Source organism: Aulostomus chinensis, chromosome 24, assembly GCF_037954235.1.
Source record: "Aulostomus chinensis isolate RoL2024-O1b breed Wild chromosome 24, RoL_Achi_v1.0, whole genome shotgun sequence".
Taxonomy (NCBI): domain Eukaryota; kingdom Metazoa; phylum Chordata; class Actinopteri; order Syngnathiformes; family Aulostomidae; genus Aulostomus; species Aulostomus chinensis.
In genome coordinates, this window is record NC_141343.1 from 7092971 (window position 1) to 7120111 (window position 27141).

General features: G+C 45.2%; 1 protein-coding gene across 4 annotated transcripts; it reads right to left on the minus strand.

Annotated features, from left to right (window-relative positions):
• Positions 1–1427: 1427 nt before the first annotated feature.
• Positions 1428–22874, minus strand: zbtb4 (zinc finger and BTB domain containing 4). 4 transcript variants are annotated; one of them, XM_086197548.1, is made up of 2 exons: positions 22781–22874; positions 1428–9204 (listed from the first exon to the last, which is right to left on the minus strand). In XM_086197548.1, the coding sequence occupies exon 2, from the start codon at positions 9186–9188 to the stop codon at positions 3798–3800; it is 5391 nt and encodes a 1796-aa protein (XP_086053674.1). In that variant the 5' UTR covers positions 9189–9204; positions 22781–22874; the 3' UTR covers positions 1428–3797. The 4 variants fall into 4 exon arrangements, with proteins under 4 accessions (XP_086053674.1, XP_086053673.1, XP_086053675.1 ...); XM_086197547.1 differs by lacking the exon at positions 22781–22874 and adding an exon at positions 15924–16027; XM_086197549.1 differs by lacking the exon at positions 22781–22874 and adding an exon at positions 15782–15919.
• Positions 22875–27141: the final 4267 nt, after the last annotated feature.

The following is a 27141-nucleotide window of genomic DNA, read 5'->3' on the forward strand; positions in this document are numbered from 1 at the left end:
TACCCCCACCCGCCCCCCAAAAAACTGTCGTATTAAAGTAAAGCATGTGGGGGCACCTTTTAACACAGAAAGGCCCGCAACTGTTGATCTGAAGTTAATTTCAAATATTATTTGAATTATATATTTTTTAATGTCTAAGTATAAAATAACGAGCCTTTCTTGCAGCAAACGCTCAAGAAAAAAGGGGTCATTTCAGGGTATTTTCAAGCTGCTGCACCGCTGTCATGACACATAACCACAACGAAATACAACAGACATTGTTGATGTAATCAGTGACTTAAAAACCAGGGAAAATGCAAAAAAAAAGACCTCTTTCGCATTCGTTAAGATTTTTTTAAACTGAGAACACGAGAGACTTTAAATCATCCCAGAGCTGAATGAAAGCCTCATCTTTCAAGGTTCCCTTGTAATTTTTTTTTTTTTTTTTTTTTTTGCTGAATGAACTGAAGAAATCCTTCACTCATATCCTTTTTTTTTCTCTGAAAAGGAAAATCTTTGGTGACGTCATAGTTTGAATGACAAAATGAGTTGCTAAGCTGTGTTTTCCAATTGAAGCCACCGAGTGTCACTAGTGGGTGAGAGAAAGGGAGGGAGGGAGGGAGCGAGGGACAGAGAGAGAGAGAGATCAGCTGTGATCAGACCTCTGGTTTCAGGATGGGCAGCATTTTTATACACTGAACAACAGAAAGCAACAAAATAAAGATACCATAAAACCAGAGGTTAAAAAAAACCAAACCTTTAAACACAACAGAAGAATTACAGAGACGTAAGACCAGTTGAGATTTGATTTCATTGGGTCATCAGGTTAATACTTTATTTTGTTTGATTGCAGCAAAGAGAAAGAAAGGGAGACAGAAACAAGGGGGGGAGAGAGAAAGAGAGAAAGAGAAAGAGAGAGAGAGAGAGAGAGAAAATATTGGAGACTACAGACTTTGGGAGAGCTGTGGCTACAAGCCTTTGTATCAAATCTAAAGACAAAGTCATCAGGCAACATTAAAACATCTTTTAAAAATAACATTAACATAGTTTGTGGGCTCTATATGGCACAATATTATCCTAGACATGTACACGATACCAAAAACAGTTTAGCCACACCCCTACGTCTATGAACAGCTTCATAGCAAACAAAGCCATGAGATCTATCTCCAAATGGTCATTTCTCAAGACGACGTTCACTTGCTAGTCGAATTTCTTATGCCATAACAAGGCACCTTAAACAGCTGAAATCTGGCAGATCCACATCTTTACTAGAGATAATTATTTAAATATCAAAGCAGAGGCACATTCATTTCAACTAAAACATAGAGTAAATAGTTTTATATTACCACCAGATTCCAGTCCAGTCACTACAATACAATTGCATGCTTTTGGTCTGTGTGATGGCAAACTATGGCATAAGAAATGGTCCGAACCCCCCCCCCCTTCCCCCCAAAAAAACAAACAAAAATTAAAAATAAAAAAAAAAAACCCACAATCATGTCCATCTACAGGAATGGCTTGGAGACAGCAAGGCTTCTTTACACTGAAACTAACCCACAGAAAAGTGTCAAACCATTAAAAAATAAGGTGGCCCGTATACTGCCGTGGGATATGCCGCTTGGGCTTTTGGTTTCATGTTCATTCACGCACGCGCGCGCGCACACACACACACACATACAAAAGGCTTGTAACCACACCCAAGGGGGGATGCTCGTGCGCCCTTGAAGTTGGTCACACTTGTTTTTTTTTTTGTGTTTTTTTTTTCATAACGCCACAACAACAAAAACCCCAAAAAAAAAGAAAAAAAAAAAAAGAAGGTGCCTCAGTACCATCACACACACGCTGACACATATTCATTCCGAGGAGGTGCAGAGTGTGTGCTTGAGGGGAGAACTGACCAGCTCCCAAATATTGACCGCGGGACTTAGAACGGCAGTTAGGTCTGTGAGATCTTTACAAACGGTGGTCTATTATAAAACAGAAAGATATGGAAGATTAAGAGGCCAGAAAATAATTATATATATATATATGTATATATATATATGAAGAAAGAAAAGCTGTGCGCACGATGCCAGATTTAATGAGGATATAAACGGTTAGGAAGCAAGTGTTGCTCATGCTTTGTGGATACAGAACCCAAGTTTACTGACATGATCCTAGGACTACTGTATATATGTATACCAGACGTTATACTGTTCTTTAATAGGTTATCTGTGTCAAAACAGGAAAAAAAAAAAGAAAAAAAAAGAAACCAACTCTACCATTAATGCAGCTGTACTTCATTAACCTCATGACTAAATTTACATTCATATTTTTAGGTTTACTCCCCCTTCTCGCTTGAAGTCACTTCCGTCTTGTAAGAGGGCTAAACAACATAAAAACAACATAGTTGAACAAAACAAACATACAGAGATAACACAGAACAACAAAGCCCCAGCAGGGCATTTTTCCGGCCACCATGTTGGCTGCTACACACAACCCCTTTTTCTAACTCAAATGACAGGGCAGGAAGTAGAAAAGTTCCTTTCCAATCTCCTCTCAAACAGGGAGCGGGGCGTTTTTGTCCCCAAAGTCCTTTCTGTAGGGGGTTCTGACTCAGAAACCTACAGTTTAGTGTCAATATAGTCCTTTCCTTATCCAGAAATAACTCAATACCCTGAATCCATTTTCTTTTTTTCCTTCCTTGCCGTCACTTTCTTCTTCCTGGCTTAGGAAATGGAGTATTTTCCTCTTCCAATCAAAGAGAAAAAAACTATGCAGGATGAAGATTGGCTGTTTTTTTTTTTAATTCTTTTCCTTTTTTAAAAAAAAAAAGAAAAAGGAAATGAGATGAACAACAGGAGTGCAATGGTTTACCAGCCTGCAATTTTTACCCAGTGACCAGCTACATACCCAAAGCAGCTACAAGTACCCCCTTAAAGTGACCCCTACTTTTCTATTTTGTGCACATAAGGTATAAACTATGGTGAATGCTATATGGATCCTACAGGTTCATCGAGCCATAACGTCATTGGGTTAGCAGAGACGTTAGCAGCACAGATGATCTGTCATTGTCGTAGCTATAGCTTTGACTTCTTAATGATTTGGATATGAGGAGTCACTTCTAAATGCACTTCTACACACTGACCTACAGTAGCTACTCCGACAAGAGTAGGAATGCTGTGTGCGTCTCACACGGAATGATCTAGCCATTCATGCACATATCCCATTACTCAAAGCACACGCACACACTTTCATCCATATGCAGAAATACCTGCATAACCCCACCTCTGCATGCACAGCTCCTTAAACGCTGTGCACGCTCATATATAACTTATAATAAGTTGCTTAATGCTCCACCTGTGACGAGTAAGGACTCTTCTGTTCCATCCTTGCTCACAATAACCTTCCCAGAAAAGTGTTATGGGGTGACTATCAAGGGAAGCAGACTGAACTAATTTTTCACACAACACACACCCTGTTAGCAGTTCTTATTCTTATATTATAGATAATATAATGGGTCAGAGAGGACAATTAATCAAATTCTAATACTACGACACACTACAGCAAAACAGGAGAGACATGAAGAAAGGTGAGCAGAAAGAGGGGAGTGATTATATGTCACTATAATACTGGTCTCCCCTCCACATTTCTTTGCTCCTTCTCTTCCTTTCACACCTACTCCTGATTGAGTGCCTAGCGCTGATCTCTACTGAATAAAAGACAGGCACGTGGACTGTGCGAATGTACTCAATGACCCAATAAGTACGCACCCCTCCCGCTCCCATCACAAACAGGCCGAGCTGTCCCCTTTGAAATATATTCCTTTTTTCTCTGTCCTATGGTTTGTTGCTGCTGCTGTCTCGTTGCTTCTTGCCGCTGCCGCTGCCGCTGCTGTAGAGGCTGGGATTGGCCACGAGTGGATGAGGTGCTGCGCCCATGTAGGGCCCAGCACCAGCTGCGTAGTTGAAGATGGCAGGAAGGAAGGGCAAAGGTTCCACCTTGTCCCCCCCAGGGGCCATCATATTCAGAGCCACAGGAAGAGCCGCTAGGTTATAAGGATAGGCCAGAAGCTGGGACCCATAGAGCAGCTGGTATGGATCCGGATAGAATGGTAGCTTGGCCAAGTCCCCACCATTAGGGACCATCACCTTCCCAAGCGGGCCAAAGGGAAGAGCTCCAGCAGGATAGGAGGACATGAGCAGGTTTTCCTCCTGCTTCTTACCAGAGTGGTAGCTGTCCGGCACAATTAGGGGTAAGGGATAGTCCTGGGCAGGGTAGCCCAATGGAGTGGGCTCCCCCTGCTGAGAATCTCTGGAAGAAATAGTTTCCTGGTGCTCTGGCTCAGGTGGTTTAGGGGCTCGGGGAAGAAGGAGAGCGTGGGCAGAGGGGCGGTCACCGACACCAGCTGCTCCAGTGGGCAGTGAGAGCCTATCAAGTCCTTGTGAACTGGAGTGAACCTGGTGGTTGGCTTGAGCTAAGAGTCCAATGGCTGTGGTGGACCGGCACGGGGACTTCGGAGTGTGCCTGTGTAAGGAGGGTCCATTCATAGTGGTTTGAGTGGGGATATGCTGGGGGGACGGCACAGGGCTCAAGGGCTCCTCTTTAGGGACTAATAAAGCCATCTGGTCCTCTGGGGTCGGTGCAACTCTACTCAGTTGTTGAACCCTCTCTATCTCTTTTTCTCTTTCTTTTGCCAGCTCTATGTCCCTCTCCCTTTCTCTCTGTCTCTCAAGCTCCCTCTCTTTCTCCCGTTGCCTCTCTATCTCCCTTTCTCGAGCTAGTATAGATGACATGGTCAGGTCTTGTGCTTCATTAGGGGAGGGACTCCTAGACAGAGGCTGGACTCTGAGATCCTGGACCAGAGGTGGTTCCTCATACCCCGCATGCACAAATATACCACTCCCACACTGTCTCTCCCTGTCCATAATGACCCCATCCCGTTTCATGAATCCCCTATCAGAGCTGGGAACGGTTGTCATGGAAACAGGAGGAGCAGCAGTGGTTATTCTGGTTTGTGACATCATGGGCACATTTGGAGAGGTGTTGGTGGCTGCCATGATGTGCGCTGGGCTAGGTATTCTGTGAATCTGGCTATCTAGATTCTTTTTGCTGGGGGTGCGGTAGTCCAAACATTCAGGCCCATTCATGACAAGAACGCTCTGCAGATTCGGGGGGGTGGCAGGTGTGAATTTGGGTTTAGTGGGTGTGAGGTTAACTGGGGTTTCTAATGGAGGGTCTGAGATCTTTGGACTGGGCTTTCTCTCTGGGGCTCGGTGTGTGAGCTCTGTCAGTTCAGGTTTATCACTGGATTCTAACACCTGATGTTCACCTGTCACCTCACTGAAATGGTCCTCATGTTGCTGTGATGCCAAACAGTTCCCACTACTGGGCGGGTCTGGTGTTGAGTAACTGATTACTGAAACAGAAAGAGCACTACGGACCTGTCCCTTTTCAGTATCTAAATCTCTAACAGTGCTAACTTTCTCTGTTTCTTTTGGCTCTGAATCCTCCTTTTCTCTCTCTGGAGAACTGCTGAGCTCATGGCGTCGGATATGCCGTGTAAGTGCCGAAGAAGTCTTGCACACCTTATGACACTGTGGACAGGTATGCCGTGATAATGCTCTTCTGCTTAAGCGAGATGGACAAGAATTATTCACTGTTAAACCTGCTTGACCCCCTTTTTCTTCATCAAACTTTACTATTTCTGGCACCGATTTCACCCCTTCAAGTTGTTCACCAAATGCCATTTTAGGGGGCACAGAGGGTGTCTCAGTAGGCTTGGGATGCTGCACTCTCTGGTGATCTTCCAACTTATCCCTTGAGGGAAATGTGGCTCGGCAGAAGAGGCATACAAACTCTAACAGGTGGCTCAGTTCGTGTTTGTCTCGCTTTCTGGGGCTCGAGAACCAGCGTCCACATGTACCACACTCTGCTGCATTCCCGTTAGTCCAAGGCCGCCTCTTTATTCCTGTTGGAGCTACTGAGGTAGAGAGAGGGGGGTTTGGAGAGTGCAGTGGAGGGGTAGAAACCTCACGACAGGCTTCATCAACCTGTTCTGCTTCTTTGTTTTTGTCCTCTCTCTTGTCCCTTTTAGTTTCGGACAACTTTTCAGCCTCCTTGATCTTTCCATCCTCTTCCTCGTCCTGTGATTTCTCTGTCTCTTTATTCACTCGGTTTTTAAGCCTCTCTGCTCTCCTCTTCAGTCGGATGGAGCGCTTGTACTTCAGTTTCCTTTGCCAGCTCTTCACCCTCTGCAGATGTGCTTGGACCTTTCTTTTAGGCTTGTAGGAATAGTAAGGTCGCCACAAATTGTCCTCAATATCATGGTCACTCTCCTGCTCTCGCACTTCTTGACGGAAGTAATATTCCCTTACTTCATCAGCAGATAAGGAGTTATTATTCCCAACCTCCTCCTTGCAATCTCTTCCTTCGTCATCCTCTGCTTCCAGGCTGGCTCTGCGGTGGAAGCGGTGTTTGTGGTGATGATGGTAGGAGTGAGAGTGATAGAGGTCCTTGGCTTCCCGTACACATGATGATTCACTTCGCTTGGTTTTAGGGGGGGAAAGGCTTTTGTCTCTCCTAAGGTCTGTCTCAGAGATACTGCGCTTTACTATAGCTTCCTCACCAATTCGTACAGTAATCTGGCACAAGGGCCCTGCCTCTTTGACCTGTGACCCTACAGACGGTGACAGCTTTGAGTTAGAGATCTCATTCTTGCTGTGGGACTTGCGCGATTTGTGAAATGATCGGCCTGTCTCTACATCCTGTCTACCTCTTAAAATCTCCCCTGTCGTATCTGAACTGTCTCTGGATCTCTTTCTGTGGTTGTCTATACTGTCTCGTTTTTTTATTGACCTGGGAATGCCCTTATGTGAAGTCTGACTGATGCTGCTTTCAGGAGACATGCTGTTCACCGGGCTATTTTCACCTCCAGAGGTGACTTGGTTGCTGTGCACAATGACAGAGGATGAAACTGCTGTTCCATGAACTATGACAGAAGGTTTTGTGTGCCCATATGTTATTACAGATGGCATGCTTGAGTCTGTGCCTCTAAAAGTCTTGGGTGTTTTGGTTTTGCTGCTACTAGATGTTTTAGAGCTGCCACTGCCTCTCTCGTGCTCAAACTCCTGGGCCTCACTGTCATGTTTTCTAACTTGGGGCATGTCTGTTTGGGGGAGAGGTGGTAGCGGGGAGAGGGCTCTGTGTTCAGTGGCCACAGACACAGGGAAGCCATCAGGAAAGGCATCTGGGTCAGGCTTTACACTCTGAGAATGGGTCCCACTGATTAGGCTTTGTAGGTCTCCAGGTCCCAGAGCACAGCCCAGGCCAGGCAAAGATAGGGAAGGCGCTTCAGTTGGTGACATAAGAAGGCCATTTTGCAAACTGTCACTATAGGTCTTATAGGGTCTCTTCTGGGACCGCATGGGGAGGAGGCGGTAGAGCTTGAGGGCATTTGCCTTCTGCTTATAGCCCCCATTAGCTGTCTTTTCACTGGAGATGAGACTGGGATTGATCCCATGAATGGTCTTCTGGTGTGTTTTAAGATTGTAGTAGGTAGCAAAGGCATCCCAGCAGAAAATACACTGGTAGCGCCGCTCTCCCGTGTGCCACACCTCATGTTTAGTGCGGTACTCAGCCAGGGCAAAGACCTTGTCGCAATAATGGCACGGATATTTGCGGCGCCATGAGTGCACATTAGAGTGACGCTTGAGGCTGGATAGGGTCATGTAGGAACGCTCACACACAGAGCAGAAGTAGATGACATTGCCATCTACCACCTTCACAAAATGGCTCTCATCACTTGCCAGTAGCTCTGTGGCTGCTGCATCATCACCTTGGATGCGTGCCAGTAGGCTCGCCGCTTTTTTCTCTGGCCGTGCCTTACTGATGTCTGTGTCTCCCCCCTCCACTCTCACCTCACCCTCTTCCAGCGGCTCCTCCTTTGGCTGTACAGTGAGAGGAGAAGGGCCCAGACTATTAGAGGGTAGGCCTGGCACCCTGCAGGAGGCCTCATGGGATTGTAGTCTCTTGCTGTGAATGAAGACTTTGCCACAGAAACGGCAGCTGAGGGCACGGCTTCCACGATGCAGCCGCATGTGGACCGTTAGTGAAGAGGCCGAGCTGAAGAGCCGATGGCACACCCCACAAATCAGCTCGGGCTTCAGGCTGTCAGTAGGAGAGTAAGAGGATGAGTGAGGGGGTGCGGTGAGACCCTCAGATGGGGGAGGAGGAGGGGGTGGTAGAGGGGGAGGGAGGTGGAGTGTGGGTGGGCGAAGGCTTGGTCCATGAGGGCTTCCCATCTTCCCAGCTGGTCGTCCTGTAATTTTCTCTTTCCTTTCTGCATCCCCGCCCCTCTGATAGGCTGATGAGCCCAGACTGAAGAGAATCTGGGCAGTTTGAGAGGGTGAGGCTGTTCCATTTGCCACCCTGTGCCTCTCGTCCCACCCGTCTCCACTGTAAGAGCCCCCAACAGACCCGCTGGAGGATCTTGGGGGTGACTTGTGAAACTGAGTCTCTGGGGTGTATTTAGAGCACTTAAGAGGAGGTGGGGATTTTATATCCTTCCGGATAAGTGCATGCACAGTCATGGGAGATGACGAGGAGGAGGGTGACGAGGACGGAGAGCTGTCATGCCTTGGGGGCTTAAAAGGTCTGTGCTTTACATCCATGGTAGAATCCAGTTTCCATAGTGACCCCTCGTCTGAGCTTTTGGAGGATGGCCGCCGTCTGTGTGGGGAAGAGGATGACGATGAGGAGTTACGACAGTGGTTCGGAGAAGTCAGAGAGGCTGGGAGGGGGCCGGCACTAAGTGGGAAGCTTAGGGTGATTTTTGCATTTTTAGGTCCATCAGCCATGTCTTCCAGCCTGTCCTCCATCATCGCCTCCACTCGACCTCCATGCCTTTTACCCTTCATCTCCAGAAGCTCAGTTTCCTCTTCCTCCTCCTCTTCGTCAGGCTGAGATGCCACACCGAGACAGTGGACTGGTTTATGTGGCACTTTGGTCTTGTTTGAGCAGAAGGTCTGGTGTAAGTTAAGGTTGTCCAAAGCCACTAATGAAAGCGGCGGGGAAGACAATGGTGACGGCTGTTGGCAAGTAGCGTCCTTCGCGTCACTATGTGTGAGGATGCAGAGGGAAGGTAGCCCAGCTGCCAGGTGTCTTTCACTCAGACCAGACTGAATAAGGCCCGCATGGAGGGGGTCCCACACCTTCTCACCAGACACCATGACCAGCCCCCGAAATCTGAAAGAAAAATCAGACAGAATGAATTAGCATTAAGAACAACTGCAGATAAATGAAACATTTACTCAAGACATAAAGCTAAAAATTAACATTACATTCAAAGGTTTTGCAGCAGCAGTCATGACGCTCATGGAACACTTTTGAGAAACGGCAAAGGAAACGAAATGCCCCAGCAATGTTGAACTCCAGCAACTCAGCCAGGAGTACAAGGAGGGAGAGGGGAGGGAATGAATCTGCGGCAGCGCTGGTTTAGATTTCAGCGTGCCACAGCCAAGCCTTCAGAAAAGTATTCCAGAGATCCATCTCTCAGCTGTGACACAACACTCCCTGTTCCTAATTGGAAGGCGATCAGATTTAATCAAGATTCCTACGGAATAGTGTGTTGGCTTAGATCAATGGCCCTAACACACATAAAAATAGTCCCACTCTCTTGCTACTTGAGCAAAAGCCTCGTTAGCCATTCCTGGCAGTGGCGGGTATTTGCTGGGCATGACTCTAACCATTTATTTGTGAAGGCAAAGGCAGGAGGCAAGGAAAGAGAGGAAGAGGAGAAGGGAGGGAGATTGCATGCATGTGCACAGAAAAGGGGTGTTTTTCCGCCCTCTGCATCTGGTACAATCTCAGCTAAGCTGTAGGGGATGAGCGTCAGGCTATTTTCATTTCCATTCTTATTCAACTGCCGTGGAAGCAGATGCGGTCATTCTGCGATCTCTCTATACATAAGATAGCTGTGCTATCACATGTGCTAGGCAATTTTCTCTTATTACTTATTTAAATTGACCTATTTGTTTGGGTCTGAAGATCGGTGAGGCGAATACAGACAGTATGAGACCATAAATGATGCGAGGAGAGAAAAATCCTCAGTCATGCTTTTCTGCCTGCGTTTTTCAAGCAGCAAGACAGCCAGGAAGGCAGGCCGCTGTAAAATTCCACAGGCAGCCCTGAACAGGCAGAAACTAGGTCAGCACTGTTATTGCAGAGGGAAGAGGAAGAAGAGAGAAAGAGAGTGAGGGTTAGAGAGAGAGCAAGAGACAGAACAGATAGATAGAGAGGGGGAGAGAAAAGAGGGAGGGGGATTTGAAGCAGGAACAGTCAGACACATTGCACTGTCAGACAGTCAGGAGCCCAGCAAACACACTCAAAAACAACCAGACAAACTCACAAGCAAGCACATACACTTACACAAACATGTATGCATGTACAACTCGCTACATACATGCCCACAGGCAAGAAAGACAGACATAAACAAAGTAGTTCCACATGGATGGGCCTATTTGTAAATGACATTCAAAAAAGGTGAAGGTGAGGTAAAGTAGAAGGAAGGAGCGGTGATATAAACTTTGTTCCATTAGGACGACAAGCCCAGCAATGATGGTCTGTGACTAAAAATAAGAACACACCATCCTGTCTCACCAGGCTTGAAATGGGCCTTCATTGTCACTCACATTTGCTGAGCGATAGATGATGTCCAGGAAATCCCTCATGGCCAGCGCCAGTCTGCTACAAGTGGGCAGACGCAACCGAGAGACAGTGCTAAAGCTAAAAATTCCACCAAGCGTCTCATCTGATGCTTACGCCGTGAACAGGAAAATGCGTATGACGCCCCCTCGCTATTTTTCTTTATCTCCCTGTGACGCACACACAGGCGCTGCACAGGCACGAGTCTGCACGACACGCTGTCTGACTGTGAGAGGCAGCTTTAAACACGCTTTGCATGAACCAGACTTCATCACACATAGAACACCTGATTCCTTTTTCTAGAACTCACATGCGACCATGGAGGACTGAAGCAAAAAATAAACAGCAACCCAGTTCCCACACCTCTCTGTTGCTCGGCCTAAGAAGTGTTCCTTTATTTACGCTTGTGGCCACACATCACTGCACTGCACGAACAGGTGCTCAGCTGGTGTAGGACAAATTACTAACTAGACTCGAGTAAACATAAAAAACATCATGCATCGGCTTTATATAACAGCTCAAAGCTGGGAACAGAGGCGTAGTTATAGCCATGCCCTGATTCAATTTATATTTCATATCAAAGGACAAATGGGAGACAAAAGTAAACAGTGCCTGCTTTTGATTCTGAAATTGTTTTTAATATATTTATTTTTTACTCTTTAAATCTTCAGCTGTAACTTGCAGATTTCTCACGATTGCACATTTGAAACCGATTATTAAAGAAAATTAAAAAGGCTCTTCAATAACCTTAACAGAGATTGAATTATGAGAACAATTCAAAACGGCACAAGTTGTACCGTTTGAAATTGTTTTCTGTTAGCATCTGAAAAACCTGCATTTAATTGGGCAGCGGGGAACATCACTACTAATGTGGCCTTGCATAACATAAGGCAGGACGGCAGAGGAGTTTGGCTAGCACGCCAGCTGAAGGCCTTGAACCAGCCGTTGAGCAATCTGTTAATTCCACGCTGAAACTGGTACTTTTGCTGACAGATGAATAACCACTAAGATTCAACAGCGAGGATTTTTCTTTATATCTCCTATATCTCAAAGGAAAATCCCCCACAATCGAATCACAAACATGTTGATATGATTGTTTCGATAGAAAACACATGCGACCAACACTTTATTTAGCTGTCTATGTATGCGTTGTAAAGCTTTGATCATGGCAAACTATATTTTTAATACTCTTTGTTTGATTTTCTTAGTAAATTCAAATAGAAATGTCTTCTTTCTTTTTTTTTTACTGATTAGAGAGATTACAGCAAAAATGTCCATGTCATCTTTTATTTATTCTTTTTTGTCCATCCGGTGCTTTTGAAGGGCTATTGTACCTGAGGTGGTACTGAGATCTGGGATCACTAGCACGTCGCCACAGTAAAATCAGGCAACTGCAAATAGTAGACGCATGAGTGGGCTACTTAACAATTAACTTTGGCGGAATGGCTCAGTTTAGGGGGCGTTTGTGTCAGACTAAGCATGAGCATACTGCAAAAGTGCTCTAAAAGAAAAACTGCTTTTTGACTTTAAAAGTACCCAGGTGTCTTGAGCTAAAAAAAAAAAAATGTTTTTCACTCCTGCATCACTTTGTTGTGACTCAAGAATGCAGAGAAAGACAGCTATGTGCATTTAGTCAGGAGCTAATAGCATCTGATGGCTAACAGCAGCAAAAGGGTTTTAAAACGTCAGTTTACAAACACTCAAGGGCCTCACCCAGTGAAACAGACATACATTTTTTATCCAGCTATATGTTCAGTAATCCACAAACCCTTTGATTTGAGCTAAAAACCTATAAGGTATAACACAGTTTAGCACTAGCATGCAAGAGAACGAATAAGCCAAGCCGAAAAGAATGAGCGCTAACCCGCAGCAGTAATAGTTTGTTTTTAGCTCAACTCAAAGTGTTAGTGGATTACTGAGCGCACAGCTGGCTAAAGAAGATGCTAATTATACAGAATGATGTACTTGTGAGTTTTTTAAACCGACGTTTTTCAACGGTTTTGCTGCTGTTTGGTTGTTGTAGCTGTTGTTAGCCATCAGTGACTATTAGCTGCAAGCTAAACGCGCTCTGTGCTTTCTAGAGTTTCCCGAGTGATACAGCAGGGAAAAAAAACATCTTCACAAGCTCAAAATATCTATTTGTGTATCCATGAAAAGGCAAAGTTCACTTTTTGGGTGAAGTCTCACTCGAACCCCCAAACAAGCCAACAGCAGACGTCATGTTAACAGCAAAATGGGACGAAAACATAAATTTAAGACACCATAAGTACAATGCCCATATGCAAAAACACATAAATATGCCAGAAGTAATAATGGTAAGCGATGTTTTCAAAAGCAAACCATTATCCGTGCGAAAATTAGCGAAAAAAAAAAAAGGTGAAAATTACAGGAGAGGAGGATGAGGATGTTTCAGCTCAGTGAGCAGAATGAGGGGCAGGTTGACTGTTTTAATGCCTCCTCCTCCAGTCATACGCAGCTGTGGTTGGTGTCGGCATCACTACACAATAGCTGACTGGCTGATTTGAGCGGATTTACTTGCTGACGAGTAGTATGACGACAGGTTGTCCAGATTATCAGAACCATTTTATTTGGTTGCAAGACACAGGGGGTACACCTGAAGATCGCAGGTGTACAGGAAATCAGTGTTCACACAGTTACGGGGAGTTCTGCCGTTCCAAACGGAACAAGGAAGTCGATCTGTAAATTGTGGGAGTCTCCGCACCGGACAGTTTGGGTGGTAATTTTGTTATATCGTTCACCTTCATTTTTGTCCTTTGAGCCTAAAGCATGTGATGAATCATGTGTTAGCTGTAGCTTTAGCACCTCATCATGGTTTGTGTGTGAGGGGTTAAGGCCTGTAGGGAGGAATGTGGGGGGCCTCGGTGTTCCAGCTGGTGAGCCAGCGGCGTGGAGCATGTGGGAAGAGGAAGGTGTCGGTTGGGCTTTCTCCCCAGCGAGGGGCAGCCAGAGGGGCCCAACTATCAGAGCAGCAGTTGGTCTGTGAAGAGGAGGGTGTGTGTGTGTGTGTGTGTGTGTGTGTGTGTGTGTGTGTGTGTGTGTGTGTGTGTGTGTGTGTGTGTGTGTGTGTGCGTGTGCGGGTGGGGCGGAGGGGCATCGTTATTAGCAAGAACCGCTATTGAACTCTCCACAACCCCCCGGGCCAAGAGAGCGCGGCGGAGCCAGCCGGTTGGGAGAGAGAGAGAGAGAGAGACAGAGACAGAGAGAGACAGAGGGAAGCTGAAGTTCGAGGAAGGGGGTTTGGTACGAGTCGGGGAGTGGTTGAGCAGAGGTGGTAGCGGTGGTGTGTGCACGGGGCGGTAGGGGTAACTTCAAACACATCTCTCTCATGTTCACATTTCATGGTTTCCTTGTCTTTCAGATCTCCCTCAGCGTGACTGACTGTGTGCCCCCTCCCCGCATGTAAACTGCTGTATCGTGGTGTTTTCGCATGCCACTCCACGCACCAGCAAACCTGCCCGTGTCTAAAACGCCACACTCTCCATGGTCTGTTAGCTCTCAGCCCGGCTCATAATTCACATAATTCCGCTCACTGCAACTGAATCATGGGAGCCATTAGGAAACCGTAAGGCCTAAAAAAAAAAATAAGGACCCCGAGAGAGCTGTAACACTACACCAGGTAATTTCCCTCAAATCATTTTCAATTTCACGCGCAGTCCCTGTTGAAGAGTGTATAAAAGCCTCGCTGGAATTCTCGGTCTACAACAAACATTTAAGTATTAGCAAAAGTCAGCGAGAGCGGCCTGTTCCAAATATCACCAACTCTAATGAGTGGCGCCTGCGTGTCCGCTGGCGGCGTTCGACCCAAATCTGCCCAAGTTCAGCGCTGAAGTGAAAAAAAAGAAACGCCCCCAAGTGTACAGCTTTTGTTACCAACGGCAGTGACAAAACTTTAGCGACAACCCACGTTTGTCGATGTCACACCCCTTTTAGTTACCAACCAAAAAAATTTAAAAGGGGGCAGGGCTAACAAGACTGTAAAAACAACGAAGGAGTATTGGTTCAATATTGAGGGTCCGACATCGTGAGCGATGCAGACTTGATGTTCACCGCGAAGGAACTGGTTCTTTGGCATCGCAAGAATAAGAGCCTCAGAGAACAAAATGAAGTTGCGTGGCCGCGGCCGAACTCTGATCCTGACCGCACTGACGTTCTGGAAGAAAATTACTCCGAAGCACCTTCTTGAATTTGTGTTTGTGGTGAAACAGACATGTAAACAAAGTCAGATGGCGCTGATCTTCAGTAGAAAAAAGGCAGCCAACTCCAAATCACAAATGACCTACTAGAAAAAAAAAGTCAGCCCCTGCTATGTCAGCATCCTTTTTGAGACACCGCAGGGCGACAAGGAACTACACTTCCGATTGTCTGACCTATGACCTCTAGCCCTGTGGCACTGTGGATCATATTTTCCATACATTGGAGTGCAGGGGCTTGGTTTGGCATCCATGGAAACCAGGAATGTGGAGTAGTTGGCAGCAGATGCTCTGCTGTTTTGGAAAAAAGAAAAACAGTAAGGCTTAGGGCCGCAACAACGGGTATGGTGACATCAATATGCCCTCTGCTACGCCATGAGAGTCCAGCCAAAAACCGGCTGGTAAAATGGTGGATGTACTGGGCGGCCCAAAATAAGACACAGAACCAGTTAATGGAACTGTTTTGCCTGCGTTCTCTCCAATTCCTCTGGTTGATGGTCTTGTTTTGGAGCCACAATGTTAAGACCCCAACAACAAAGCCCACATCAGGTTAAAACATCTGTGTTTGACGCGTGCCTGACGCTCGCCGTCTGCGGTGAATCACGGGGACGTAACGAGACTTCGATAAATTAAAAGTTTCATCACAAAAAAACGAGCCGTCGCTCTTGAAAAAGAACTGCGTGGTGCGCCAAGCGACAGAGGGGAGGATGAGGGAGACGAGGCCTGTTATTGGCGCACGCACACACACGCACGCACGCACACACACACACACACACACGACACAGGCAAACATGAATACACTTCCACAAACACACACTGCATAAACACACACACACACACACACACACACACACACACACACACAGACCGACACTCACGCCCCAACACACGCATGGTAAAATAGAAACCTTTTCCTCCTCTTCACGCGCGGAGTAACAGCCGCCACAGCAGCGGAGAGAAGCAGAAAAACAAGCAGGGAAACAACAGAATTCAGCCTCTCCTCCTCTTATTCTCCCTCTCTGTCTCTCAGAAGCATACAAGAGAACGTACCTCGGAAAACCTCCTGCTGCATCTCTGCTGCGATGTGTTCTCTCTCCCCCACACTCCCTCTCTCTCTCTCTCTCCCCCTTGGTCTGTGTATGCGCACGTCTGAGTGTGTGCGAGAGAGAGAGAGAGAGAGGGAGAGAGAGAGAGACAGCAAGAGAGGGACAGGGAGAGAGAGAGAGAGGCGGCGCACTCACACATACACACACATGCAGGCAGCAGTGTGTGAAGACAGAGGGCAGGAGCGATTCTCACACTCCAACTTGCTTGCTCTCTCGCTCTCTCTCTCTCTCCTTCACTCATGTACTCCCCCTTCTCTCTCTCTCTCTCTCTCTCTCTCTCTCTCACACACACACACACACACACACACACACACACACACACACACACACACACCAGTTTTTGCCTCGGACACACGATTCTTAGTGTTTTTGCTTTTTTCCAGCAAGTGAATCCCTCCTCTGCACACCCCCCCCAAAAAATCTACCCCCTCCACTGAATCCAATCTTCTTTTTATTTGGAAGTGTTGTTCCCTCTATCCCTTCATACACACACACACACACACACACACACACGCACGCACGCACACTACTTTATATACACAAAAGCCCAGCGATAGGGAAAGGGAGGGAGAGGCAGAGGGAGACAGAGTGAGAGAGCAAGCAAGCAAGCAAGAGGACGCCATTTAAGCAGTTTGTTACGAGCACTGCAAGTCCCCAAAATGGCTGAAAACAAACAGGAACCGAGCCAACTCGAAAAACCTGGGCACGAGGACGGACGGACAGACAGACAGACAGTGAGGGAGTGGGAGCGAGGGAGTGAGACAGCCAGAGGACAAACTAGGCGGTAGTCAAATGGCGGACTCGGTGAATCAAGTGAAGTTGAGGGAGAAAAATGGAGGTATTAAAGTGGTACTCGAGTACTTCTGATGAAGTTGGAGCGGTCAGAATCGATGAGGCGCAGCGGGAGGGCATGTCGCTTTTAGGCCTCGTCCGGGCCGACTCCAGTATGAAAAAGCGCAGCAGGCCTCTTTTGAGCGACGCCTGTCTGTCGACGCAGCAGGAGCCAAAAATAAGTTGAATCTGGCTCAAGTTGTGTCGCAACATAATGCAGGGTCCTGCAGCATGTGCCAGCCAAGCAAACATGCATTTTCCTGGTAAATGATTTTCTAATGTGCGCTAGCTCGTACTACTGTTGACTGAAAATACAACTTTTCAGAGTTGTACAATACTTTTGTTTCATGGCATTAAAGCAAGTTTCGATGTTTTGGACTTAACTCAATGCAGCCATTGTGGACAAGCACAGTCAGACTCGAGCACGGGACCACAGTGTGGGAGGTGCTAGCAAAGAGGCTAGCGTCGGGTGTTAGCATAAGGTGTTGAGGACGGAGTGAGGTTCAGCTGCTGCTCAGCACTGCACCCTCGCAGCAACGATCATTCATCCTCCGCTGCAGGGACAGGAAGTGAACAGTACTCAGTTTGTGCTGCAAATAATCAACCTGCACTTGCTGGTATTGAATTTTACATCGCTAATGCAGCGCTACGCAGGATCAGCAAAAGTTGTCATCAATAAAAGATGATAGTAGCAAAAGTTGAGCCAACTTTTACTCCAAACAAGTTTGGCAGCTGGATCATTGCAGTGGGGTTTGTTTTACATCATAACTGTTGTCAAAATGTGATACAGTTTTTACTTTTAGCAGGCAGATAAGTGGTTAGCATTGTTGCCTAAAAGCAAGAAGGTCCCGGTTTGGAGCCTTGGCTGTGCCAGGTCCTTTTTTGTGAGGTGTTTACATGTTCTCTTTGTGTCTGCACAGGTTCCCTGAGGGTACTCTGATTCCCCCACAATTAGTACTCCAGAAAGTTTTGGAGTTTGTCCCAGAACACTTCACAAGGAGGGGTCATACGCATAACTTCTTCCTACATAGTGGACTGATCTTTAAGTGTAAAGCTGGAGTGGCCCTTCACAAGGGTCAAAGGGGAGACAGAAATTCAAGCCCTCGGCTCAAAGGTCTGACGCATGCCAGCCATGTTCTGCTTTTATGTTACGCTGGAAAACAACTGGTGCAACACGGGGAAAGCGCCACCCTCACCATAACAATATCAGGTCACCACCATGAAGGCCTGAAGCAGCAGCAGCAGCTGGGTTTCGCTTCCACGCCTAAGCGTCTGAACAACAACTCCCCTTGTGCTGGCGTCGCTGGTCAGTGGAAACTCTCTGTTCCATCAGCGAGCCAGAGCCACTCAGATCAGAAAGTTTTTCTCTCAGATGGAACAAGAAAGGCTGTAAAATGAGAGGAGTGGAAGAATGCTCTCGCGCTGTTGTGCTACCAAACCATCATACTTCCCACTGTCCTTTTGAGTGGAGCTGCTGTCACCCCCCCCCCCACACGCACACACCACCCCGTACTCCCCTCGTATCCACCAACTGAACCCTGACGCCAACAACCCGCCCTCCTCCTACTCTTCCCCTGCCCTTTCCCTCTCTCCCTCGCTTTCATCACTCTCTCTCACCCCTATTGTACACTGCCACACTTGTCTCCATGGGAACCGCTCCGGGATTGGGTGTTGTTCCTGTGACCTCTCTGGCTCTTGGAGTTGGCCGAACTTTTCTCTCTCTCGCTCTCTCTCTCGCTCTGTCTCTCTCTCTCTCTCTCTCTGTCCTCTCTCATTCACTGCTGCACGTTCTCAAAGCATGCTGGTGTGTGTGTGTGTGTGTGTGTGTGTGTGTGTGTGTGTGTGTGGACGGGGAAACATGACAGCCGTTGTGAACGGCCTCACCATTGGACAGTTAGAATAAAACTTGACGTAAAATTAATGTGAAAAGACGGTATGTGTGTAAGAACTCTGCTCGATGGTCAAGACAATAGTCTGTGTGTGTGTGTGTGTGTGTGTGTGTGTGTGTGTGTGTGTGTGTTGCAGGAGTGTGCCTGCTGAAAACCACACATGTGTGATTGCATTGTCACATGGCTGCAGCCAGCTACTGACGCTGTATTCAGAGGCAACCCCCCCACCACCACCCTGGACAAGGCGTCCAGACGTCCCCATTCATGGATGTTTGGCCAAACGTGATCATAGCTTTTCATGCTGTGCTATCAAGCGACACACACACACACACACACACACACACACACACACACACACACACGCACACGCACGCACATCTGATTACACAAAAATGGAGGGGCTATGGAAGCCATCTTGTAAAAATTCAAAGGCCTTCGCCCGACCAGAGTTTCATTATTTGAACTGTTGTACAAAGAGTTTAAAAAAAAAAAATACAAAAAGTCAATGGGGGGTTTAAAACATTCGATTACAGCGATGTGACAAATTTGAAAGAAAAACAAAACAAAACAAAATGGTATTAAAGCATCTTCATAAGATGCGCCACCAGAACAGTGTCAGTGCACCGTGGCACGGAGTACAAAAGTCTGTAATTCAACTGAAGTAATAAAATATGCTTAATACCATCTAAAACATCAGTCCAAAGTATCTCATTCAGGTTTCAATTCGGCTACAATCTAGTGATGGCAAAGGTTGTAGCATACAGTATTCATCTTCATCAAACCTTCAGTGACCGTTTTGTTCCGTTGCATTTGCATTTGCTAAAAGAAACACATCAACTTTTTGGAGCATACGCTTATTGTCCATCCTCCCCAGAGCCAGAGAAGATAGACACCCCTCTCTCCCCTCTGTGTGCATTAGACACCTATGTAGACTTGCTCACTGCTAGTTAGCTTAGCATAATGAACGAGAGTGGATAAGCTAGGTGAGCAGGATTTTATCAAAATTCATCAAATTTACGCCAGCGTTTTATTTGACAAAAGTCTTTGCCTGTGTTAATAAAGCTAGGGTTGTAGGTAATATTAGTTTAAATTAGATGTTTTAATTTTACAATCAGACACATAGCCGGAACTACTTTCCTGACAAAAGAGTGCGTGCGTGATGTCACGTAGCACCTGCAATCTTCAATGTAACAAAAAACCCAGAGAAAGAACTACAGATTTTCTTTTAAGCTAAGTGGCTAACACTGGTGCAGGCTAACTTGCCCATTTACCACCATTCATTGCGCTAAGCTAACCAGAAGCCTAGGCTAACAAGACACAATAGGAGGCAAAGAAATAATATCACAAAAAGTTAGCATCCCCCTTTAAATTAGAACGTCACTTTATTTTTTTCTGTTCATTTATGACTCTGTCAGACCAGCAGCCAACCAGTTCATACGTAAGACGTGATAAGTGCCTACATTTTTAAATTATGAAGGCAAATCAAGTCGGAATTAAATATTAATTTTGTCATCGCGGTTCAAGGTGACCTGGTGACTAGCACAGCAATGTTTTGACAAGCTTCTTTCATGCTCTCTACAAAATGAACTACAACACAACAGCCTTGCAATAAATGCTTCCCGTTGTGAGAATCATAATAATCAGTTGAAATTGAAACTGTTTTAGAAAAGTGCTGATTTATTTTAGAGATATTCGACCGTTCCATTTCCCAGAATTATCAACGAATCGAAGAAAGGACATGTTCTGGAGTTTGTTTGTTTGTTTTTTTTTGCTAACGTTTTTGAAAGTGAATGGAGGAACACATAATACATCTCTTTATTTACAAGATACCGAGTGGTCTTTGTGGTTCTGGTAAGAAATGTGAGCAAGGCTCATCATCCTTGTCAGATGCTAAAATGCAGAGTCATGCCTGCAACCGAGGCCTAAATGAGTTCAACTCAACACAAGAAAACATCCGCTACATGGTCTACTTAATGTTTCTCCTGCAGCTTTGCTGCTACTGCTGCGTGCGGGCGTATATATCCTGAGGTATATGGCGGGGAGTCGGTAAACATCCTCCGTGATCTCAGAGAAGCGATGACTAACCTGCTCTCCAGCTGACTTGGACGGAGATCAAAGTGAGACGTCAAATGACTTTCGAGGGGTTCAAATGTCAGTGGTTTCTTAAAGAGGAAGCGGCGGCTTTACAAGGGCGACGCAGCAATTTCCATTTTGTGGCCTGCGTGGAAAAAATATGAGGAGGTCGACGAGAGCACATATATTTCCTGCAAGTATGGTTAAGCATGACAAATGTTTACATTTGTAGTCGCACACACACGTTTTTTAACGCTCAGAGCTGTCAAACAGACGTGAGGGGCGGTACAACTGGATCAAACCGACTCAGAAATAATGAAAGATGAGCGTGCTGGAGCATGTCCTCAGCTAACACTTCTCAGCTGTTTTAAAAACAAATGTCAGACAGACGCCCAACAAGATGGAACAGAAAATACACACACACAACAGCTCCCCGATGAACAACTTCCACTGCGAAGGAGATAAATCTCTCTTCTCCTCAGAGCACAGACATCTAAGTATAGTTTAGTACACAGATGTTGCGTAATAACACATGAAATGTCAGATTTTATGCACAAATCTGTGTCCTTTCAAAGACCGGAGAGGCCAATAAGTTTGAAATAGTTTGGATTTTTCTTCTTTTCTTTAACAAATGCAACCTTCAACTTCTACTCATGTTCATCGTTAAGTATTAAAAATTCACACCAAAGTCTCGGTGGTACAGGAATGAACACCAAAACTCAGAAGTAATTTAGCTCAGTTGAGGTTTGTTTCCCTCATTTCAAAGTCAAGGTTGTTTTTTGTTTATGTTTCGTTGCTTTTTTGGGGGGGGGGGGGGGGGGCTTAAAGCCTAAAACATAACAACTTTTTTTTCTTAACATTTTATTTAACGGCATAAAACACGTCAGTTGGCCCAAGCATGACTGAAGAGGTTGGTTAATGTTAACATTAAAAGTCATCCCACAAAAAAATAGAGCAAGCGGGAGGCTAGCTGTGGCGGTGTTAAAAACTGTGCATCTTGAGTAAAGGGTTGTTTGTTAGCGTTAGCTTTGTAGTTCTAACAGTTGTATTTAGGCTTGAATAATTCATAAAATCACTCTTCATTCTTGGGTATTATCTTGACGAACAAAACATTTAAGTCTCAACTGGTTTGCCACAAAACTTATTTTCAGTAAAAATCCAAAATTCAATGTAAAAATCCCATCGGCCATTGGTCGAGGGAAGCCATTGGGATGCTAACTCCCAGGTTAGCTTACAAAAGTGTGTCATCCCTGAGGCACTCTGTAACACTTAAATTAAAGTGACACTTCTCTGAAACATGTATTTGGCCCATGAAGAACTCAGACCTCACAAAGTAAATTTGATACAGCTTTACAATTTTATTTTGTCTTCCAATCGCAGAAAGACTATGACTACTCTACTACTCGCTATGACTACTTAGCCTGACGATAATACCCACAAATGATGGACAACAGCCCCAATAACCTGCATTTACAAACTCTCAAGCACATTGTCTGGTGTAATACACGTCTTCTTTATCGAGGGATATGTCCAGTCATCCAAAAACACGCAAAACTACATGATTTCTGGTTTGTCACGACAGCAAACAAGTTGGTTAAACTGAATTTGCTAGCGCGAATCAGCGCTGAGAACCGAATTCTGTGTTGGCTAAATATCTACTATATCATTACTGCACCACTGTCTTACACTGTTTGGCTATTAGCTAAGTAGCTAACTGAGTAAAACCACAATTTTTTTTTTTTTTACCTTCATGCCTTCCTCTCTGTGACCTTGTAATGGATTTTGTTAGAATATTACAATGATGTCTGTGGAATCCCCATTAAACACGTTTTTTTTTTTGTATGAAAGATGTCTTTTGTTCTCTATAGGAACCAGCACGCTGTGTTCAGAGAACCAAATAAATTGAATGATAACATCAAAACAGAATATTGAAGTCTCTTGCCCTCTTTGACCTTTTATGAACCGCGGCAGCCTCAAAGCGGTTGAGGAAACGCTCAGGAATTCTCACCTTTTTACGGCTCGGACGAGGAGTTAGCATGTTCAAGTCTGCAGCCTGGAGAACAACAAAGAAGGAGTGAAACGCTTCAAACGGGTCCACAATCTGCATGTTTTGATGAGTTGTACCAGACTCTTCTAATATAACTCAATGGGTGGATCCATTAGAGTATCAAATGACACAAATGGGGTTTTATTACCCGAAGTGTGACGTGCAGGTTCGTCTGAAGCACTGAGCTGCAACAAGCATGTTTGTGTGAAACACTGCTGAGTCACACAAACCGTCCCGGAGCACACATGACACAGATCTAATGCTGAGACGCACACAGGAGCTAACACGCACTCTACAATCAGGGTAATGCACATTAAAACCTTGTGCAAAATATAGCAACAGGGAGGGGAAAAAAAAGACGCGAGAGGAAGAGAGGGTTCAGAGAGAGGATGTTGCCAAAGGAGACTGGAAAGGATAGGTGGAAAATCATCTGGGAGGGGTGCCTGATACGAAGAGAGATGAGGGAGTGGGGTGGGGTGGGGGGGTGGGGGTGAGACAGCGGCTGGTTTTTCCACTGCCAGAGAGAGAGAACGGCTAAATCAAATTAATTAGCTCCTTCATCTCCAGGCAGCTACTCAGGCATGCTGTACTGGTGAAGAGAGAGAGCGAGAGAGAGAGAGAGAGAGAGAGAGAGAGAGAGAGAGAGACGGTTGGGGGTGTAGGCATACAAGACAGTGGCGGGGTGAAATCATGCATGCTGTGTATGTGCGCCATTCAGGAGGACGGGCAGCAGAGGGGAGGGGTGCATAATTCTCTGATAAGCGTGCGGGTTGTTTTGCTGGAGGAGGAGGAAGTGGCTGCGTGTCGGCTGATGTTGCTGCGCTTTGGGGCGATGCTACTTCCTGTTTCTAGACAGCTTGTGTTATAAAGCCGCTACAAACAAAACCTTGCTTTTTTGTTGTTGTTGTTGTTTTTGTTGTTTTGGGGTTGTTGGGTTTTTTTGGCCCTTTAAATAGCGAACATCAATCAGATCCTCTGCTTAGACAGGAAGTTGCAAAAAACGAAGCACACGCACACACACACACACACACACACACACACACACACACACACACACACACACACACACACACACACAAAGATCTCTAAAGAGATTTTGAGCACTGGCAACTTAACCTTTAACTGATATATAAGAAAAAAATAATTGACATACAACTTGATTGTAATTGTGCTGACATCAAAGGGGAACAAAAGAGAAAAAAGAAAGCGAAGCAGATGGTCAGAGGCGGTGGCGCAACGCCAGGGGAAACACAACAGCAGCACAGCAGAGTAGCTAAGAAAGTGAAGAGAGAGACCGGGTGTGTGGTAGGATTAGCATGTAGCCGTCGCTGGGGATGAGACAGGAGACACTTTGAGACACGTGACAACTATTTTTGGGAAATTTGCTTATCTGCCATCCTCCTCAGAGCTAGACAAGAAGATCAATGACCTTAAGGGGCCTGAGATCCACAAAACCCCACTGACTGAATGCTACTTAGCTTAGCATAATGAATGTCAGTGGATGGGAAGTGTTAGCATAACTCCAAGTTAAGGAACTTGGTTTTGTACTTAAGTAATCCTTCTTACAAAGCGGCCATGATTATTAATTTAAAGAGTTACTCTTCTGGTTGTCCAAAAAAGTTTTGTTGGCTAATATTATAACGAAATCACTACGCCCAGTCTGGTAAGTAGTCCCGGCTATGTGTCTGGTTCTAAAACTACACCATCTGGTGATTTTAAATTGTTATCTCATAAAGAAAACAACTGCTTTAGAAAGAAGTGCCCATGGTGACTTTTGATGGAGGCACGCTAACACTTCCCATCCACTACCATTCATTGCGCTAAGCTAATTAGCAGTCGGCAAATCTCTGTGGGTCTCTAATCCACAAACAGAGGAGAGAAAGGTATCTATCTTCTTGTCTGGTTCTTACGAGGATGGTAAATGAATGCATTTTTCCAAAAAACAAAAATAAAATTGGCGCATTCCTTTAAGAGAGAGATTCAAAAGGACAAGTTCTGTGTGACATGAAAAGAAGTTGCAGGAGTACAAGGGAGGAGTGAAGAAGAAGTGAGAGGCTAAAACTTGATAGAGAGAGAGAGAGAGCGAGAGAGAGAGAGAGAGGAGAATGATTATGTATGTCAGGCAAAAGCGAGAGACAGTTACAGAGGTCAGAATTTGGGGAGAAGAGAGCGGTTGACAGCTGAGAGCGGCAGCACTGACATGGCTGCGCTGCGAGAACCCGAGATTAGCACTAAGCTGATTGCAACACGAGGTGGGATCAAGAGTAATTAATTTAGCACCAGATAGCACCAGTTAAGAGGCTGGAGGACCCTTAAAAAAAAACAAAAAACAACTCTGCCACTTCCTGTGTAGATTCTTACTTTTTGCAAATTAACCGCCCGACAAGAGCCGAGCGCATGAAAATCGTGAGGGCCTAGAAAAGAAGGGTGATAAATGGGAAGGATAGAAGATGAAGGCGCTTGGCTGACATCAGCCAAAACAAACACCCAAAGAACAGGACATTCTCCTGTGAGCTAAGTGGGCCGGCCTGTTCCAGGGGACGCTCCGAGAGACAGCATGCCTCCAAGCCTGCGTCACGCATTTTTATTACAAAACATCCTGATGCATAACTTAAGCCTAAAACAGGTTTTCTTCTCCCTCCCTTTAATAACAGGCGATTCAAAAGCGCTATCCATGATGACGGGAATATATTAGCATTTGATTTTTTTTTTTTTTCCTTTTATGAAGCGATAACGGACCAGAATTTCATTCATAGAAAGGCTGGGAAAAGTCTCAATTTTCTAATATGAATATTATTTAGTTCGTGGAAGCTTGCTGCTCTCTTTCCTTGTCTTTTTCTTCGTCTTCTTGGATGAGGCACAAAAAAACAGCAGCTAAGGAAACACTTGCGCCGGTGGACTTTGATTATAATGGTGAGAAACAACATTCCTGGTGTAGTTTTTCAGTTTGTTCGACAAAACAAAGAAGAAAACTGCTCCTCTCTTCACTTTGCATTTCTCCATCCCCATCCTGAATAAAAGGCCCCCACCCCCCTCCCTCCATAAACGCACGCACACACACACACACGCTGAGGCTCATCAGGCAAGAGCTCCCCCTAGATACACCAGCCCCTTCAGGATGTGACACATGCCAGAGTGACGGCCACCTGGAACGTGTGAAAACTGCTGAAGTAGAAACTAATTATTCATCAGCAGATCTCTTCTCAAACAATAACAACAACAACAACAACAACAACAACAACAACAACAACAAACCTATGAAGGGAACTGCTGGGTTCATTAACTACGATTTAATTCTGTTCAATATTTTCACATTTATGCTGAATAGAAAATGACTGAAAATGTAAGATACTCACCTCGAATATCAGAAGGTAACACAGCAGAGGTTTGAGTTCTGAGACTGAATTTGATGCATCGGAGGTCTCGGCCTCTCTATTAGAGGTCATGACTGGATAACGTATCAAAATTTGAAGTTTTTTTTTCCCACCAATTTTTCCAGCTATGATGTTTAAAAAAAAATGAGGAAATGAAAGAAGAAATCCCACTTTTTTTGTTTGAGTCTTTGCGAAAGTGAGAATCGGCTGTAAACTGATTTTACCTGATTGAGTAAAAATCAATTTGAGGACAAAATGTGACAAATGCAAAATATCTATTTTAACATAAAACCAAAACAAACTTTTTATAGTTGTATCACAATTTAAAAAAAAAAATGAATTTGCATTATTATGATTATTATGTACATGTGAGAAACACTTTACGGTTGCAGCTGACTGAACTGTCCTGTTTTGAACCCAGATTTTTACCAATTAAATCTGCAATTTTAGGGTTAGCGATCAAGTTGTGATCATGCGAAGTACACACGGAAATATTCTTTTAAAGGAGCCGCAATGGGAACGAAAAAACAGGAATAATTCAGCAAAATTCCACAGTCCACCAAGTCACAGTTTCAGGTTATAACCCTAAGCAGTTTTACCCTCTATTACATCATTTCCTACGTACAAAACACTTCTCTTACGCAGAGGTTTTTTTTTTTTTTACGCGTCATAAGAGGTGTCACCTGTAGCGCATGTACACACCTGGAGTTCGTTGGGGGCGTGGCCACCGTTTACCTCAAGCGAAAATAATACACGGCAGCTACCTGAACAAGAAGATTCTACTTCCACCCTTACAGTTGAAAAAAAAATATATATAATTTTGGTCTTTTTTTTCCTTCCTGGTTTGAGATTCACCTTTTAAGAAGAATGGATGGGCACCGTTCGACGGAAGAAAGCCGTTTCCACCTTCCGGGATGACGGTGTCACCTATTCTCCGTTCTCACTGTA

Bases quoted from the DNA above. Each gene is read 5' to 3' on its own strand.
- zbtb4 (XM_086197548.1), bottom strand. From the start codon at position 9,188: ATGGTGTCTGGTGAGAAGGTGTGGGACCCCCTCCATGCGGGCCTTATT.